At 47.4% G+C, this 20,827-nt stretch overlaps 1 protein-coding gene across 1 annotated transcript in view; it reads right to left on the minus strand.

Moving 5' to 3' along the window:
• RAB5B (RAB5B, member RAS oncogene family) overlaps positions 1–20,827 on the minus strand; it is a 62,664-nt gene that overhangs the window by 16,441 nt on the left and 25,396 nt on the right. Inside the window, exons 2-4 of the mRNA XM_083169184.1 lie at positions 16,460–16,725; positions 14,081–14,232; positions 3,873–3,995 (exon numbers count right to left, since the gene is read on the minus strand). Coding sequence (XP_083025310.1) covers positions 3,873–3,995; positions 14,081–14,232; positions 16,460–16,622 — 438 coding nt within the window. The 5' untranslated portion in view covers positions 16,623–16,725. The remainder of the gene's footprint in view (positions 1–3,872; positions 3,996–14,080; positions 14,233–16,459; positions 16,726–20,827) is intronic.

Here is a 20,827-nt window from a genome sequence, read left to right on the forward strand (position 1 = left end):
TCCGCCTGCCAGTTCTCCACTCCCGGAAGGAACACCGCTGTGAGATTGGACGCATAAGCTTCTGCCCATTGCAAAATTGGACGAACCTCCTTCATTGCTGCCCTGCTCTTCGTCCCGCCCTGACGGTTTATATAAGCAACCGCGGTCGCATTGTCGGACTGGATCATTATTGGCAGACCCTTGAGCAGGTCTTGGGCCTGAAGGAGTGCCAACCTGATGGCCCTGAGCTCCAGAACATTTATCGATAACTTGGCCTCCTGGACAGACCAACGGCCCTGAAAGGTATAACCCTGGGTCACAGCTCCCCAACCTCTCAGGCTGGCATCCGTCGTCAGAATAGTCCAAATGCATGGTCTGAAGCTTCGGCCCTTCAAAAGATGAGAAGTTGACAGCCACCAGTTCAGAGACAGACGCGCTTCTCTTGAAAGAAGAATTCTCTTGTGGATCTCCAAGTGGGATCCCGACCACTGGGACAGAAGATTTTCTTGGAAAGTCCTTGTGTGAAAACGTCCATATGGTAGAGCCTCGAAAGAGGCTACCATCATTCCCAGTAAACGCGTGCATGTGTGTGCTGACACCCTTCGTAAGGACAAAACGTGTCGCACCATCTTTTGAATTGCTCGCACCTTGTCCAAGGGAAGCGAGACAGTCTCGTTTTCTGTGTCCAAAATGAGCCCCAGGAACTTTAGTTTCTTTGACGGTGTTAGATGAGACTTTTTGAAATTTAGAACCCAACCATGGTCCACCAAAAATTTGCAAGTTACCATGGCGTGCTCCACCAGCTTCTCCCGACTTGGCGCTTTGATTAGCAAATCGTCCAAATACGGAATAATTGTTATTCCTTGGAGTCTGAGTGCTGCAATCATACACGCCATGATCTTTGTAAAAACTCTGGGGGCCGAAGACAGGCCAAATGGAAGAGCCCGAAACTGGTAATGGCAATCGTCTATTGCAAACCTCAGAAAACACTGATGGGGTTCCCAAATTGGTACGTGCAGGTATGCATCCTTGATGTCCAACGACATCAAGAATTCTCCCTTTTCTAAAGACGCCACCACGGACCGAATGGACTCCATTTTGAACCGCTGATAACAAACATGGAGGTTTAAATCCTTTAAGTTTAGGATAGGCCGCACCGAGCCGTCCGGCTTGGGCACCACAAAGACGCTGGAATAGAAACCTCTGCCCTGCTGTGATGCAGGGACTGGAACCACTACTCTTGCATCTAAAAGACCCTGGATGGATCCACGCAGAGCCTGACTTTCCTCCTCTTTCCTTGGCAGACCTATCCGAAAAAATCTTGAGGGGGGGGTCGACGCGAATTGCAGTTTGTATCCCTGGGAAATGCTGTCCAGAACCCATGCAAACCTGCAGTGGGACCTCCAGATTCCTGCAAACTGCAACAGACGCGCGCCCACAATGGGGTCCCCCACGTGGGCTGCGAGACCGTCATGCCACTGGTTTGTCAGTGGCCTTTGGATCTGGCCTGCGGGCAGTGGCGGGCGCAGTTGGGGCCACTCTGGCACCTCTTCCTCTACGGCCTCTAAAAGAAGAGAAGCCCCCCCTTGCCTTACCTCTGAAAACCGATGGCCCACGAAAGGCCCGAAAGGAAGGCGCCACAAATTGGCGCTTTGGAGGCGGAGCTGAGGAGGGTAAAAACACTGACTTGCCCCCCCGTAGCCTGGGCAATAAGTTTGTCCAGTTCTGCACCAAACAACATATCACCTGAAAAAGGCAGAGCTTCCACCGCCTTCTTAATCTCAGCCTCAGCCTGCCACGGCCGCAGCCAAACGGCCCTTCTAGCCACAACAGCTGAAGCCGAAACCTTTGCTCCCAGGGACGCCACGTCTGCAGACGCTTCTCCTATATAAGTAGACGCGTCTCTGATGAATTCAGCCAAGGACAATAAATCCTCCTTAGGACTGTCCTGCTCTAAGCCAGACACCAGCTGCGAGGCCCATACCTCCATGGCCCGAGCCACCCAGGCGGAAGCCAAGGCTGGTCTCAGCAAAACTCCCGCTGTGGAGAAGATATTCTTTAAGGTAGTATCCAACCGCCGATCTGGCGCCTCCTTCAAGCCGACCGCCCCTGGAACTGGAAGAGTCGACTTCTTTGAAAGCCTAGAAAGAGACACATCCGGTGTAGGCGGAGCCTCCCATTTTTCCCTGGATTCAGGGGAGAAGGGATAGAGAGATTTAATGCGAGAACAAATTTGAAATTTCTTATCCGGAACTTTCCAGATATCTAACAGCGGGTTATCCAGCTCAGCCGAGTCTGGAAAATACACTGGCGTCTTCTGTACACGGCCAAAGATAGAAACCTGAGGCGGAGCCCGCGTCTCTTCTAGATTTAAAGTAGACCTAACGGCCCTGATCAGGCCGTCCACTCCCTGAGCGTCCTCTTCATCCAAAAACTCCTGAGGAGACTCCTGAACCTGTGGCGTTACATACTCACCATCCTCTAAAACCTCTAGCCCATCATCATCATCTGAATGATGAGGAATAGCCAAAGACACCCCTGCCTTCCTTTTGGCAGCTACCTGCGAAGGAGGCTTCCTCTGTGAAGTGCCAGCCAGCGACTGAGACAGAGAATCCACAGAAGAAATAAGTGTCCTGGCCCAACCAGGTTCTGCTGCAGCCATGCTAGAAAGCTGAGACTGCATTAGCTCCCTGTCCTTCCTAGAGGCCACCAATTCAGCAGTTAGATTAGCTAACACACTGTGAATAGGCTCCACAGTAGACTGAGGAGTCTGAGGGACAGATGCAGAAGCCTTTGATAAATCATAACAGGGAGCACAGAGTGAAACACCCTTCATGTGCTGTGTATATTGCCCCTTGCAGCTTTTACAAGCATACAGCTTAACAGCTGCCTTGGAAGAAGTACCCTTTCCAGCCATAACTGCGCAGGTGTCCCAGTAAAAAACAAAAACACCCAGGCTCACACACAGACACACACACACACACACACACACACACACACACACACACAAAACACCCCTTAAAGATCAATCTCCTAAGTAAAAGAGAAAGCCTAGAGTCTGGGTGTCAATAGGGAGAGAGGAGCCACAAACCCTCCCAATGCGTGTGTGTGTAAAATCCTCCGCTACTTACAGTACCCCTGTAGCAAACGGAAGACAGCGCTGAATGAAGACTGCACAGGAAAGTGAACCAGCCTGCAGCCTTCTCTGTAGCAGCAGTCACCTCTCCACTGCAACGGCGTCCGCGCGGAAGAAGGACCTCCCACAAGCCACTCTTCCCGCGCCCGCCGGAGACTGATGACGTCATCGTCGCGCGGACGCTGCGACGATACTGCCCGGCCAGCGCGCTCTCTCTCTGGCCGCCCCCTGTATGGTGCAACGCACCTTCTTGCTCTGGCTGAGGGGGAAACCGCCGTGGACCCGTAACGCTAGCCGCAAGCAGCTGCGGCGGGTCGCCGGAGCCGATGCTCCGGTGGCTGGGTACTGGAAGGTAGCTGCACGCAGTACCGACCAGACCCTCCAGAGCCTCCAACAAAGCAGGCACCCTGTTCAGGGATGCCTGTGTCTCACTAAAAACGAAATGAAAGTAAAATAAACAAATAAAAACCTAGTCTCCTGAGGAGACCTTGCCGAGGATACCGACTCCTCCGGCACTTTTTTAAGACTGGGGTCTGGAGGGAGATAGAGGGGGGAGGAGCCAGCCACAGACGAAATTTTCATTTAAGTGCCGACTCCTCCTACGCACCCACTCTATCTCATACGTCAGTACTGCAGTGTCCCCTGCTGCCTCGGAGAAAAAAAAGGTTGGTAATTGCTGCACTAATGTATTGCTACTTAGAACAGTACTAAACCAGTAAGGACATCTGTATGGCATGGTAATACCAGGAACACTCGCCTCATACTCCACCATTCGTTTGTTAGTGAGGTCAGCCTTGTTGCCAGACAACGCAATGACAATGTTGGGACTGGCTTGTCTCTGCAGCTCTTTAACCCATGTCTTTGCTCTGGCGAATGTCTCCTGTTATGAAACAACAAACTGAGATGTTAAAGTATATTTTCAGTTCAAAACTGCATAGATCGGAAATAATGTAATGTGACCATAAAAAAACAACAATTGTTCACGTAAATGGTAAATCCAAACCATTGTTGCAGAATTCCATCACAACATCTAAAAGAAGTGTACATAAGTTCACAATAGTTGGGGTGCTGGGCTTCTATGACACAGTTTATGAACTACACCCAACACAAATGTGCTCCAGAAACATTTTTTTCAGGAGTAGATGTATGAAGCAGTGATAAGGGAAAAGAAGCGAGCCAGAGGTGAAGTCGCCCATGGCAACCAATTAGAACTGAAGTAACATCTATAATTTGCATAATATAAAATTATACAGATCAGCTGATTGGTTGCCATGGGCCATGTCTAATCTGGCTCAACTCTTTATCATGGGTTTTATACATCTACCCGTGTCACTTATGAAAAGCCACTGCCTCCAATGCACTCTTCTAGTCCTACTGTGTGCGATGTTAGAGAAGACTGTAATCCCTATGGTCAGGAATAGGTTAGTGTATCTTTCTAACACATTAAAACTCCAGAGACCTTAATCAAATAATGTTCAACCTGCTATCATTGAATGTGGATGGACTAAACAGTACCTTTAAAAATAGGAATTTAATACCTACCGGTAATTCCTTTTCACGTAGTCCTTATGGGATACTGGGAATGGTCTTAAGACATTGGGTATTAGAGGGTATCCGCAGGAGACAGGCACATCTATAACTTTGAAGCTGGGTGTGCTGGCTCCTCCCCTCTGATTCCCCACCCAGGAACCAGTTAATGAAAAACTGTGCCCGAAGGAGAATGTACATATGAGAGGAATAATATGTCACCTATGCAAACATAAGTGTGAATAGTGTGGTGAGATTTATGCCAGCACACCCGCATTCATACAAAATAAAAAACAACTATAATACCACCAACTGGATGGATTTTCCTTAACAAGGTCACTGAACTAGACCTTAGAACCAGAAGACCATAGGTTAACTTCTGAACTTTATAAGCAGAATAAAGCTGCAGCCAGACCCCCGCACAGGGCGGGCGCCCAGTATCCCATAAGGACTACGTGAAAAGGAATTACCGGTAGGTATTAAATTCCTATTTTCACTAACGTCCTTGATGGGATACTGGGAATGGTCTTAAGACATTGGGGATGTCCCAAAGCTTCCAGAACGGGAGGGTACGTGCGGAGACTGCTGCAGTACCGCCTGCCCAAACTGGGTATCTTATTTGGCTAAGGCATCAAACTTGTAAAATTTTACAAAGGTGTGTTGCCCTGACCATGTAGCAGCTCTACAGAGCTGCAGAGCTGACACACCCCGAGCAGCCGCCCAGGATGCGCCCACCGATCTGGTGGAATGAGCCTTTAAAACCGGAGGTGTCGGCATGCCTGCCGTCACATAGGCTTGTTGGATTGTGGTCCTAATCCATCTAGCAATGGATTGCTTTGATGCAGGGTGTCCTTTCTTTTGTGCGTCATAGAGAATGAATAGACAATCTGTCTTCCTGATTCTTGACGTCCTCTGGACATACACACGCAAGACACGCACAACATCCAGGGATACCGGAATATCCGGTGAACTAGATGCAGACGGGACTACAATTGGCTGATTAAGGTGAAAGGAAGAGATCACCTTAGGAAGAAATCGCGGGTTAGTTCTCAACTCCGCTCTGTCTGAGTGAAAAATTAGATAGGGGCTCTTACAGGAGAGAGCTCCCAATTCGGACACTCTTCTAGCCGAGGCTAGGGCCAAAAGGACCACCGCCTTCCAGGTGATATACCGCAATTCTATCGACTCCAACGGTTCAAACCAGGAGGATTGAAGAAAATTAAGAACAACATCCAAACTCCAAGGAGGTGTAGGAGGTACAAAGGGAGGCTGGATGTGAAGCACTCCCTGAAGGAAAGTTTGTACTTCCGGGATGGTAGCCAATTTCTTTTGGAAGAATATGGACAGGGCCGAGATCTGGACTTTTAGTGAGCCCAGACGGAGACCCAAATCCAATCCCGCTTGTAAGAAGCACAATAACCTGTTCAGGTTAAACTTCGCCGGGGGGACCTTCTGCTCCTCGCACCAACCCACGTACTTCCTCCAGATCTTGTAGTAGTGGGTGTTTGTTACCGGCTTCCTGGCCTGAATCATCGTGGTGATAACTGATGAATGCAGACCCTTCTGAGCTAAGATTTTCCGCTCAGCCTCCACGCCGACAAACGTAGCCGCCCTAAATCTTGGAAGACGCAAGGGCCTTGTGTGAGTAGATCTCTCCTTAGAGGCAGGGGCCAAGGATCCTCGATCAGCAGGCTCTGTAGATCCGAGAACCAAGCCCTTCTTGGCCAGTCCGGAGCCACCAGAATGGCTTCCACTCCCTGACTTCGAACCCTTTTTAGAACTCTTGTCAGCAGTGGTATGGGTGGAAACAGGTACACCAAGGGAAACACCCATGGAATTGTCAGGGCGTCTATTGCCACTGCGCTGGGATCCCTGGTCCTTGTGCAGTACATGGGGACTTTGTGGTTTAACCGGGATGCCATCAGATCTATCGATGGCTGGCCCCAACGGTCCACAATTGCTGCAAACACCTGTGAATTCAGGCTCCATTCCCCGGGGTGGAGGGCGTGACGACTTAGGAAGTCCGCCTCCCAATTGTCCACACCCGGGATAAAGATGGCCGACAGAGCCACCACGTACGTTTCCGCCCAGGTCAGGATCTTGGAAGCTTCCTTCATGCAAGTCCTGCTTTTTGTGCCTCCCTGGCGATTTATGTAGGCCACAGTTGTGGCATTGTCGGACTGTATCTGGAGCGCCCGACCTTGGAGGAGATCCTGGGCTTGTAACACTGCATAGTATACAGCTCTCAGCTCCAGGATATTGATGTGGAGTCTCGCTTCCCACCGAGTCCACTGACCTTGAAAGGTCCTGTCCATGGTCACAGCACCCCATCCCTGCAGACTCGCATCTGTCGTGAGTCGCACCCAATCCTGGATGCCAAATCTCCGACCTGCAAGCAGGTTCGACTCCTGAGTCCACCATAGAAGGGACTGCCGGGACTGATGCGACAGAGAAATCCTCTTGTACATCAGGAGATGAGAGCCCGACCATTTTGCCAACAGATCCAGTTGGAACACCCTGGTATGAAAGCGTCCGAACTGAATGGCCTCGAATGTGGCCACCATCCTGCCCAATAGCTGGATGCATTGGTGAACCGACACCTGAGGCTTTTCCAAAATCACCATCACCAGGGATTGTATGGCTTCCATCTTCTCCCGAGGGAGGAAAATCCTTTTCAACTCTGTATCCAGGAACATTCCTAGAAAGAGGATACGACGCGACGGCGTCAGGGAGGACTTGGGGATATTTAGTATCCACCCATGCTCGGATAAAATCTGCCTGGTCTTTGCTATATCCTGCAGCAGGACCTGTTCCGACCTTGCTTTGATCAGCAAGTCGTCCAGGTAAGGGATAATGTTGACACCCGACCTCCTGAGCAGTACCATCATTTCTGCCATCACCTTCGTGAACACACGCGGCGCTGATGACAGGCCGAATGGCAGCGCTCTGAATTGAAAGTGCAGATCTTTCAGCGCAAACCTCAGGAAAGCCTGATGTGGACCCCAAATTGGTATGTGGAGGTAGGCGTCCTTTACATCCAGCGATGCTAAGAACTCTCCCTCCTCCAGGGTTGCTATTACTGCCCGGAGGGACTCCATCTTGAATTTGTAAACCCTTAAAAAAGGGTTTAGTGACTTTAAATTTAAAATGGGGCGCACCGAGCCGTCCGGCTTCGGCACGAGGAACAGATTGGAGTAGTAACCCCTTCCTTGTTCCTGCAATGGGACAGGTGTGATAACCTGTGACGTCAGCAGGCGTTGTATTGCCTGCTGCAGGTTCACTCGGTCTGCATGTAGAGCCGGCAGACCTGATTTGAAGAACCTGTGAGGGGGAGGTTTTTCGAATTCCAACCTGTAGCCGTTGGTAATAAGATCTCTCACCCAGGAATCCAGGTGAGAGACTGACCATACTTGGCTGAAAGCTGACAGGCGACCCCCCACCTCGCAAGTGACTCCAGGGTCGGAACCCGAGTCATGCTGCCGGCTTAGAGGCGGAGGCATTAGCGGCACGATCCTGAGATCCTGTGCTGGCGGGCTTCCTGAACCTGCCACGGCCCCCTCTGGTGGCCGAGCTGGAGCCTCTCGCCCTCTGCCTGGGCCTGGAAGGCCGAAAGGACTGAGAAGCCTGAAAGGACTGGGACGTATGGCCCTGAAAAGGACGTTTAGCGTGAGTGGAAGCCGTCGGCAGAAAAGTCGACTTGCCGGCTGTAGCCTTGGATATAAGGTCGTCCAGTTCACTACCAAATAACTTTTCTCCCTTAAAAGGCAAACTTTCCACGCTACGTTTAGACTCTGGATCAGCTACCCACTGTCTTAACCAGAGGGCCCTGCGGCCTGAAACCGCCATTGCGGAAGAGCGAGCATTTATAGCTCCAAGCTCCTTCTGCGTGTCACACAGGATCTTTGCAGTATCCTGGATATGGCGAAGTCTCTCTCCGACCTGCGCCATTGACATATCGGCCAGCATGCCTTCCTGGATTTGAGAAGCCCATGTATAAATGGACTTAGCCATCCAACAACTGGCGAGGACAGGTCTCTGAGACGCCCCACTCGCAGTGTACATGGACTTAAGGGTAGTATCCAGTTTTTTGTCTGTACTATCCTTGAGTGTTGCTGCCCCTGGGACGGGGAGAACCACCTTCTTGGACAGTCTGGACACTGATGCATCCACAACCGGAGGCTCTTCCCACACCGCTCTAGTGGCGGGATCAAAGGGAAAATTGGACTTAAACCTTTTAGACAGTTGGAAACGCTTTTCAGGTTGTTTCCAAGCCTCCTTAAACGTCTCATCAAGGTCAACTTGTTCAGGATAAACAATTTGCTGTTTCCTTTGGGACCCAAAGAACGGGTCACCTTCCTGCATGTCTGCTAAAGGAAGGTCTAACACTTCTCTTATTGCTGTAATAAGAGGTTCTGGGCCTCTAAGAGATGACTGTGAATCAGGGATCAGAGCCCCGTCGTCCACATTATCATCTGTGTCGTCACCCGCCTGTAGATCATCATCTGAATCAGGCAACATGGCGGTCGCAGCACGCTTCCGTGACTGGCCCGTGGTGGTGCTTATATTATCCACCCGTGCGGCTAAAACTGTTAAGTCCTGCTGCACCTGTTTGGTCTGCATTGTATTTGCAGCCAATTGTGTTGACACTGCCTGCAGCATGGTTTTAATGCCTGCCGCCCATTCAGGCTCCTGTGAGTCTGATTGAGGAGTAATCTGGGATGAACCCCCTGTCCCACTCGTTTGAGTGGACATGCATTCCTCACAAGTAATCTGTGAGGTGGATTTAGGCACAAACTTGCTGCTGCAAATGAGACAGGTTAACTTCCTCACCATGTTGAAGGAATAAGTAACCTTTCTTCCACAAACACACCACAATCACAATGAAATAAATATATATATATATTCAGTGTGCAGTGTATAGCAGCTATATATGTGTGAGCTCTATCACTGGAAGTGTGTAGCTTAACAAGCACGTGGGGGAGCGCTCAGATTACACTGAGGAGACCAGCACACCCTGTACAACCTTAACTCCTATTTAGGAGTTGGTAACACGCATAAACACAGAACAGTGTGATCAATTAAGCGATCTTAGCGCTAAATACACTTGCTGTTTTCTGCAGATTTCCTCTGTCCAACACCTCACCTCTGTCCACACCTCGCTGAGGAGTGTATCTGGAGACAGTAATGGCGCCCAGGGAGAAGCAGGAAGTAGTGTATGCGCGCTCAGAGCTCTGGCCTCGCTCCGCTGAAGCCCCGCCCCCCTGTGATGGCGCAGGGGCTTCACTGATCTTTATACTGGCGCTGGCTGTCAGTTTTAATGGCGCCCTCACACTGAACAGCGTTTTATAGTGGGATCTGCCCTGGTAGCCCAGGGACTGTCACCCGCAGCCAGTTTGTGACAGGGGGTCTGCGCAGCCCCTGTGCAGGGTACCGCGTCTGCCGCCGCCGCCATCTTGCCGCACAATGAGCCGGGGTACCCCACTGTGGGGACCCCGGTTTCTACTCACCACAGACGTCTTCGGACTGTGTCAGGAGTGTGCGGCATGCTGGGGGTGAGTATCACTGCAGCGCAATGCCCGTGAGTACAAACACCCTCTCAGGACAGTGGCCCTGCAGCAGGGACAGCTCGGTACCTTAAGAGGCCTGCAGCTGAACCCTCCTCAACTGACTCCCTCGAAGCAGGGATACTGTGAAGTCCAACACAGTAACCCCAAAATAATAAAAGAAAATAAACTGAAGACAAACTCTCTGGAGCTCCAGCAGTGTGCATCCTCTCCTGAGGGCACATTTTTCTAAACTGGTTCCTGGGTGGGGAATCAGAGGGGAGGAGCCAGCACACCCAGCTTCAAAGTTATAGATGTGCCTGTCTCCTGCGGATACCCTCTAATACCCAATGTCTTAAGACCATTCCCAGTATCCCATCAAGGACGTTAGTGAAATGGGAGAAAAGTTTTAAGTCACTTAGAGATGTTCCATTCTATAGGGGGTCTACAAGAAACACATTGGAAAATAACCGTTCCTAACATGTTGAAAGACAATTTGGTCAGGGAAGTTAACAGTGCAACTTTTACTACTAAAACTAGAGTCTTGAGAATATGGTTTAGCAAGTCATTGAATGTAGGTGGATCATAAAGGGAGGTTCTGGTTCTTAAGAAGTACTTCCTGAAAAATGAGCCATTCACCTTGGCATGTGTAAACGCGCCTCTAGGCCCTAATGCTCTGTTCTTCTCAGAGCTATACACTAATCTACAAGCCTGGAGAGATGGCCCAATGATTTTGGGTGGAGATTTGAATGTGACCATGGCGGCTTCCTTAAATATTTTGAAAGGACCTAGAAAGTCCACTGGGGGACGCACTGTTCCACCCACCTTGTATTTTGCTAGATCCATGGCGCCACATGAATCCTAACTCTAGTGAGTATTCACTTTTCTTACATCCCCACAATGTATTTTCCCCGTTTACATTACCCGTTGCTGCATAGATTTATTTTACACACAGTAAAAAATAGTCTCATATCTGACCATGCTCCTATTTGGATCACGTTCACCTTATTACCTGATTTTTTGGTTTCTTCGGACGATTTTAATAAAAAAAATTCCGGTACTTGTGTATTTTGGCGGCGCCCCCGATGTCCGTCGTACGACGAACAGATCGCATCGCATGCCATGCACCCGATGGCATGCGATGCGACGCGATTTTGACCCCCTATACGACCAAAAATCGTATAAGCACCCTAAAGGGTGCTTTTGCGCACCCAAATGGGTGCTTACAATGTTAAATGCACCCCCACGCCACCCCCCACTATAAACGTGAACCCGAAGCGTGGCGAGCGCAGCGAGCCCGCGAGGGGCGGCGGTACGCGTCCTACGACCTTTTCATACCCCCACTATCCACGTCGGCGTGGAGTTGAGAATAGAATAGTGTGGCGAGCGCAGCGAGCCACCGAGCCCGAAGCGTGGCGAGCCCCGCGAGGGGACGCGGATACCTTTACAGTTATACGCGTCCCCTCGCGGGCTTCACAGGTGTCCGTGGCGACGCGGACACCTGTGAAGCCCGCGAGGGGACGCGTTTACCTGTGAAGGTATCCGCGTCCGCTCGCCACGCTTCGGGCTCGGTGGCTCGCTGCGCTCGCCACACTATTCTATTCTCAACTCCACGCCGAGGTGGATAGTGGGGGTATGAAAAGGTCGTAGGACGCGTACCGCCGCCGCTCGCCACGCTTCGGGTTCACGTTTATAGTGGGGGGTGGCGTGGGGGTGCATTTAACATTGTAAGCACCCATTTGGGTGCTTAACATTGTATAAGCACCCATTAGGGTGCTTATACAATGTTTAATCGCATCGCATCGTATGGCATCGTATGCCATGTACAATGGCATACAATTTCAAAATTGTATGCCATCGTGCACTATCGTACGATATCGCGTCGCATACCATCGTATGTGTTATGGTATGCGATGCGATGGGCGCCTCCAAAATACACAAGTACCAAAATTCCTCCCGCATACCCTTTTAAATTATACGAACAACAAGGCTAGCCACATGGATGATATAAATTTATTTTGGCAAGAATTAAAACCAGCAGTACGAGGTCATCTGATAATTTATGTAGCTTCTAAGAAGAACAAAAACTTCAAATTCTACTTCACACAGAGGCAAAATTAGCCTGGCTGACATCCCCATCAGATGCTAACAGAAAGTTACACAGAGATTGTAAAGTGGTTTATGACACCAAGCCTCGTGTGCTTGCACCACTTGAAACTTTCAAAATCATTGACTCTGTTCGCAATTAATTATTTACAGTTTCTGCACATATTCCGCAGCGCTTTAGAGAAAATTTGAACATTCAGTCCCTGCCCCAGTGGAGCTTACAATCAATGGGGCTGATGTATTAAGCTTTAACAAGAGATAAATCAAAGGGTTATAAAGGAGAGATAAACATCCAGCCAATCACCTGCTAACTGCCATGTTACAGGTGTGTTTGAAAAAAGTCAGTAAGGAGCTGATTGGCTGGACGTTTATCTCTCTTTATCACCCTTGCATTTATCTCTTGTTAAGGCTTAATACATCTGCCCCTATATTCCCTACCACATGTACACGCACACACAGACATTCTAGGGTTCATTTGTTGGCAGCCAATTAACCTACCAGTATATTTTTGTAAAATGGGGGAGGAAACCCACGCAAGTACGGGGAGAATATACAAACTCCGCACAGTTAGGGCCATGGTGGGAATTTGAACCCATGACCTCAGTGTGGCGAGGCAGTAATGCTAACCATTGCACCATCTGTACTGCCCCAAATTATGCTAAGACGGAGTCATTAGCCTTTTTTCATGAAGGCAATTCTGCATGAGGTCCTCTTTTCCAATCTGAAGGCCCCCTAATGATTGTATAACATATTTAGGAGTTAATTCACATTATACAATTTAGATTGGGGATATTATGTCCCTTTATTTTAAGAATTTGTCACATCCTTCATTGTCCTACTCTGGCAGATATAAAATTAGAAGTTTTCCCAGTGCTCCCAATTATATAAAGAAAAAGATTTATCCCAATTAGATAATTATCAAAATTTAAATGCGCACGTAAATGCCCCAGGTTTTCTTTATTTAATATGCAACAGACCAAAGATTTAGGAGGACTTAGGGGGGTATTCAATCCCGGGTCACGACTCGATCTGGCCCGACAGCAATGACCCTGGCCTTTTTTAGTTTTGTTCGACCGCAGATCGCCAGGCGCGATTCAATGTCCCACTTCGCGATCGGCGAAAAGGGGGCGTGTCTGCGTAAACTGCCGTGGATTGTCGATATTCGGCCGCGATCGCGACAATTCACTGCCGAAAGCGACAAAAAACGGGCCTGACTGCTTTTAAAGTCGGGCCCATTCTGTCGATCTGCCTCTTCAATGCTGTCGGGAAAAACAGCATTAAATAGGCGGTCGCCGCTAATTCCCCCGTCATAAAGAGTGGCCCAGATTGAATACCCCCCTAAATCTTCAGGTCTTTATTGCACACTCCTCTGCAATCAAGTTCAGAATAAAAATATCAGTGTATTCCACCTGTATAGCATGAAGAAATATTCAGACCAAATTAAAATAATCGCTCATTATTCTTACCACTATGGGGTAACCCAGTGATGGCTAACCTTGACACTCCAGCTGTTGTTAAACGACACATCCCAGCATGCCCTGCATCAGTTTTAGCATGGCCAAATAGTAAAACTGTAGCCGGGCTTGCTGGTATGTGTAGTTCAACAACAGCTGGAGTGTCAAGGTTAGCCATCACTGGGGTAACCAGTGCTTCAAGTGAAAATTTAAAAGAGGGGGTATGCGATTTCAAAATAGAACAAAAGACTAGCATTGATTACCATGTGTTTTGTTCAAGTGTAGAGCATCAACTTTCATCGAGACTACTTACTCTTCCACAATATGTTACGTACCTGGTTGGTGATGTCATACACAACAATCGCAGCTTGTGCTCCTCGATAGTACATAGGTGCCAGGCTATGATATCGTTCCTGTCCCGCTGTGTCCCAGATCTCAAATTTTACAGTTGTGTCATCCAAACAAACCGATTGTGTAAGAAACGCAGCTATGTGGAGAGAGGCCAGAGGGAACAAAAATAAGACAGAAGCTGATTTACACAGGACCAAAGATAAAGCAGTTCTAATTTGGCTGCATAAGAGGTCTTACTGAATCTACCACTTAAGAGTTGTAAAAAGTAATAAAAGCTTGTGGGCACTGGTGTATTCATAAAGGGTGCAGTGCACATGGCCTTTGAGGCCAGAGGTGGGGGGTTAACTTCTGTTCTTCACATTCCAAAAAATCTGAGGCAAATGGGCCATTACAAAGCGATCACTATCAATTTTGTGCAGCAACTTGTTCCAAATTTAATCTATCCACATGCTTTGATTTACTAGAAGATCACATGTTTTTTTTCTATTTGCCATTAACCCTTTTCATTGCAAAGAATAACTGGGATTCAACATAAGCACTGCCGGGGCTCCACAAAAAAAAAAAAAAAAAAGGGGGGGGGGGGGGAGGACAGGAAAATTTTTATTATGTATTTTTTTTCTATTTTAGTACACAGAGAAGCCTGCACAGATCTGACTGATTCGTGCAGGCTTCAGGCTCCAGTTGTATTTATTGCTGAATTACCCGCCGAATTCAGCAGTACTATTAAGGCCAGACCCCTAGCACTCTGTAGTACAGCCCATCAGATAAATTGTATGGTACAAGTGTATGCAGTAAGATAAATTGCATGCGATATGTCACAGGTTGATAAATTGCATGCAATATATCTGATGCAAAATTAGCACTCAAGTACAGAATCTGACGTGCAGGACTCCCGGGAAGCTGCATCAGATAATCAGATAAATTGCCCTAGTGTATGGTGGCCTTAAATCTATGCGGAGCACAATAGAACTTTGCATTGTAACACTCTGTATACAGATTCAGACGCCACATCACACAGGGGCCCATTTACTACTGGAACGCATATGCAATGCGATCTAGGTGGGATTTTCCACGCAGGAATGCATTGCAGTATGAAATCCTTTCTCCTGTATGTATGTCCATGCAGAGGCGGAAAGGAGCCCGTCCTTGAACTATACTTTGCCGATTTACATAAAACCCCGGGCCAACCCCAACTACGCAGGTGGGGCAGATGTTACTTGTGCAGAGAGAGAATTAGATTTGGGTGGGGTTTTACTTCAAAGTAAGATCTATATTGCAGTGTAAAATAATGCAGCCAGGATTTACCCTGCACAGAAACAAAACAGAAACAAAATAACTCTCCCAAATCTAACTCTGCACATTTTACATCTGCCCCCCTGCAGTGCCCATGGTTTTGTCCATCTAAGAAGGATTTTGTCAGAAAGAGTGAACTAGAATAAGGCCCACAGCTATTCATCAGTTGTTCCTTGGGAGTATTGAATGCAAGTAGGAGCCATGGGGCATCTGAGTTAGTCGGTGGTGCGGTATGCTAGCTGAACTCCCAAGTGGCATTCAATTACACTTTGCCTGGCCTGCCGCACCTCTGGCAAACTTAGACATTACTACATATGCCCCATGTTGCGGATGACAGCCTGCCCAATCAGCTACCTCCAACTACCTGGCTATGCAGCACTCAAATATTTTTTTGTGCAGAGGGACCAAGAGGATTTCCAACTATTTTTTGTTGTTGCAATAAATGTAATTTTATGTGGACTTAAATGCTGTCCACATTGCGACTGTACTCTGCGCGTCACTCAGATGGCAGTGACAAATAATTTGAATCTGCTTCTTCATAAATGGCACCTATAATGTCAGACTTGAGTTTTGGGTCAAAGTAGTGGTATTAATGGCAATAAGGCTTTCTGGTGTTTAATGCTACTATGAATCTGCTGTGCCCTGTCCCTGACAGCGGGTAGTGGTACAGCCATACCCAGTCATAGCAGATCTGTGTTCATATTACAGTAGAAAAGTGAATGTTTGACAGACAAGCACCAAAACACACAGGTGACATGATTACTAAATTCACCTCTCTTCACAAAATGGGCTCCCAAGCAGCAGCTAATTATATTCTCCAGTCTGAGACTTTCAGAAGTACAACCCACACAGAGCTGTACTATATATACCTGGAAGTGGTGAACGGACTTTCCAGTGCATGACTGAAGATGGAGAGGTCATCAATAAGATGCAATTCCACTTGGTAGTGGGACACTTGACGCATGAGCACATAATATGAACGGCAGGCAACCACATAAGAAGGAACCGGTCTACCCTTATAATCTAAGGCCCACTTATTATAAGTCCACAGGGCCCTGCAGACCACCTACCTCCGATTGTGCTCTCCTGGAATTCATGAAACTGTCCCTTGACAAAGCGCAATACCAGACTGGACTTCCCCACTGCAGATTCACCTAGCAAAACCAACTTGAACTGGTAGATCTTACTGGTCTGTGACTGACCATTCGGCCTAGCTGCTCCTCTCCCGGCCATTTCCTCGGAACAAATTACAAAGAACGCTCCAGAAGATGGAGGACTGTAGGGAACCTTTTTGGGGGCTTGTGCTGGTAACAGGCTGCAGATTCAAAACCAGGATCTAAAATGTAAGAAAAAAAAAAAATGACACATTACGGAATTGGAGAACATATTCAATTCATCAATTTATCTTAAGCGGGAAGCGACTGTTTAGATAACAGCAAATATGCACACCCAAGAGGTCTGCCATATTCTCTGCAATAATGTAAAGTGCTTTGGAAAAAAAAAAAAAATGTTCTATAAGTGGTATGGGGAAGGGGGGGAATAATGAAGTGCTGGACAAATTCGACCTACACTCGCCAAGCTTTTTTTCCCCCCAAAATATTATTTACTGAACCTCAAGTCAGGAAAAATACATAAAAGCAAATCAGGTACTTATGTAGTAACTGGGCTGCCGATTTTGAAATCGGGTCCATCGCATCGCATCCGACCAAATCGCATGCGATGCGATGCGATGGACCCGATTTTTCCATAGGATTCAATGTTAAAATGGACTGAGTCCATTTTAACATGGAATTCAATGGGAAAAAGGGGTCCTTTTCATACCCCTACTATCCAAGTGGGCATGGAGTTGGATATAAACCTGTGGCGAGCGTAGCAAGCCACTGAGCCCGAAGCGTGGCGAGCGTAGCGAGCCCCGCGAGGGGACACAGAATATCGTCCGCTCGCCACGCTTCGGGCTCGGTGGCTCGCTACGCTCGCCACAGGTTTATATCCAACTCCATGCCCACTTGGATAGTAGGGGTATGAAAAGGACCCCTTTTTCCCATTGAATTTCATGTTAAAATGGACTCAGTCCATTTTAACATTGAATCCTATGGAAAAATCGGGTCATCGCATCGCATCGTATGCGATGCGATATCGCATCTGATTGTATGCCTTAACTTAAGGCATACAATCAAAAAATCGGCAGCCCAGATACTACATAAGTACCGCAAATCATGTAGATGGCAAGTGTTCATTCTAGCACCCGCAATCTTTGAAAACCCATGCAGTTCCTCTTCCCTGCCTGGGGTGTCGATGTCTGCTGTGCTGTTTCTAGCACAGGTCTGGTTTGCATATCGGTGCGACACCCCAGACAGGGAAGAGGAACTGCATGGGTTTTCAAAGATAGCGGGTGCTAGAATGAACACACGCACATACATACCCTATCTAGCTATCCAAGTTGAGTAACCTAGAAGTAGAAACGTATATAAACATCAATAAACCTAAATGGCCAAAGGCATTAATCCATTCATGGACCGATCCATTCAATTAGCAGAATATAAAAGTAGTAAGGGAGAGTAGAGAAATAGAGTATGTACAGGTTAGAAGGTGATAGGGGTCCCAATACCCAAAGTTTGATAAGTGTACTATGGAGGTAGACTGGAAACAAGTTTTGACTGCCAGTTTAGTTTGGGGAAGGGAGAGTGAATATCACTGCCATACTTTAAGGCAGCGAAATTTGTACTTTATATTATTCGCTAAGTATTCGCTGTAAAAAGCTCTTTTAGGCAAATTCAATGCCTTCACCCACAAATTCCCCCTACTGTCCCCTTTTTCAAAACCAACACAACTATAGGCTACGCAATGCAGTTACCCATGAATGAAGAGTTGCCTTTACAGCAGCATGAAAACTCCAGCAATGGCACCTGAACGAGCACCTCTCATGGCCCATTCTAGTGCCTGACACGCACAGCCACACATACACCCCTACTTACTAGCACCTGCAAAGACATCGCAGGTAATAAGATTATAGAAATGCAACATGTTAAATCAAAAATAGAAGAAAAAAAAAAATCGGAACCCAGTCATCACAGGAGGAACTGGCACTTGCACATTCTTACACAGATGCAAAAAAAAAAAGTGAAAGGAAACAAAAGGGTGACTGGAGACTTTAATCCGGCTTGTCCTGTGACCAAAGCAGGCAGGTCACATGGTTAAAGGGTGTTTATTTTTATTTTTTATTTAACCTCATCACCTACAAAGCTGGGATTTTTGCATGACCAGCCACCCTGATACAGTCAAGCTATTTTTAAGTCATAAGTGAAGATTAACATATATAATCTCAGAAGCAGGGTGCAGCATGCACTGTATTTACAGTTACCACTACAGCTGAGACCAAGCCAGACCGTATTCCAAAGTCACCAGCAATCTCCAAGTACGGACTAATAACAAACTCCCTATTTGTTTTTACCTAGCACATATTCTACATTAGAAGAGTGACAGCTAGTGGCCATCCTGATAACACTTTCCTACCATTAGCTACATAACCTAATACAAGATGGCATCATTGGTAGAATACAACAAATAATATAAACTCAGTGCAAAGCTGCCATTGCTGGATGCCTGTCATTGCACAGGACAGTACCCACACTCACTGGATGCCACTTTTATATAATGCAAAGCTTCCATATTGCACAGGACAGTACCCACATTCACTGGAGGCCACTTTTATATAATGCAAAGCTGCCATCACTGGATTCCTGTCAGCAGCCCAACAGTACAAATCCAGACTTACACTGGTTATTTTCCCTTATGGTGGTCTACGACACCCATAGAGAGAATAGAATAGGTGGCGAGTGCATAGAGCCCTCAGGGGACTTCCCTGCTCTCATCCATGTTGGGCTCCTGACTGTCGGGACTCCCATATAGGCCCAATCCCGACTGGATGCCAGCAATGCAAAGCTCCCATCACTGGATGCTTATTGTACAGCTCAGAATCCAAACTTGCTGGATCCCAACCTTTATACAATACAGATACCACGCCACTGGATGGCTGCTAGTATATCTCACAGAACCCATTCTCATCGAATGCTTGTCAGTAAACAGCACAAAATACAATCTCAATGAATCCTTTGTACAGTTTAGCATCCCCAATTATTGTATGTCCTGTAGTACACAACCCAGAGCTCACTCCCACCATAGTCCACACCTTTGCATTTACCAGTACTTAGTACAGAACCAACTTATGCAATGTCCTTTCAGCCCTTTTCATGCACAGACCCAAACCACCTGGTGCTCACCCTTAGGGGGCGATTCTTTAACACAGAAGTGCGATAAAAACCCGGTTATCAGGGCTTTAACCGCATTTCTGTATGTTCTGTCACCGCTGCAGAAGCCTATGGGCTCCTTACCGCAGCGCTGTGTGAGGGATCCGTCACGAATCCCTCCCAGCATGCCCTGCAGCCGGCGCCGTGCTCTGCACATGCACAGATAGACTCCCGTGTCACAGACCCGGAAGTCCAGCACCGGAGCCGCATTGCAAGGGACAGCTCTTATCGCAAGAGCTGTCCCTTACGTTAATAATATATATATATATATATATATATATATATATATATATATATATATATATATATATATATATATATATATATATATATATATATATATATATATATATATATATATATTAGAGCATATGTAGTTATTAATAATGCGATGCCCGGCTATACAGGGGGCAGCGGATGTTAGAACATCCCGCCCTTAGTCTGTACAGAGCTTCAGCATCGAATGAGTACATTATTCATCTATGAATTTTTTTTTTATAATGAGCGCTGAATCGCTGATTGGATTATCCTGCACTGCAGCTGTACCGTGAAAGGGGGGGGGGGGGATTACCAAAAACCCCTTGAAGGTAAACCAAGAAAAAATATGGACCAGCGCTGTGCTGAATATTATATTCAAATTTATTAAAAATATGCGAATTATACTCACCGATAATTCCTTTTCTTCCTAGAGATCCCATGGCAGCCATGACAGTGGGATATTCCCCTCCTCCTACCAGATTAGACAGGACTTTTTTCAGGGACCGCCCCCCTTGGGTATAACAGCTCACACCTCCCTCTCCTCTGTGTCTTTCGAGTGTCTCCGCACCAACGTCCCTGAAAAACTTCTAGCACAAAGGGTGGGAAATAAGTGGCTGCCATGGGATCTCTAGGAAGAAAAGGAATTATCGGTGAGTATAATTCGCATATTTCTTCTACGATCCCCATGGCAGCCATGACAGTGGGACATACCCAAGCTGCACAATAAACGGGAGGGAGCCAATATGAATGTAACAGAGATTTATTCAAGAGACTTATCTTATGGACAAGGCCTCTTCAATTACAAGATTCCCAAAATGGGCTGTAGACACGTTCAAGGCATAGTGGTTAGTAAAGGTATGGACGGATGACCAT

The sequence above is a fragment of the Crinia signifera genome, chromosome 2 (genome assembly GCF_055691185.1).
Source record: "Crinia signifera chromosome 2, ASM5569118v1, whole genome shotgun sequence".
Taxonomy (NCBI): domain Eukaryota; kingdom Metazoa; phylum Chordata; class Amphibia; order Anura; family Myobatrachidae; genus Crinia; species Crinia signifera.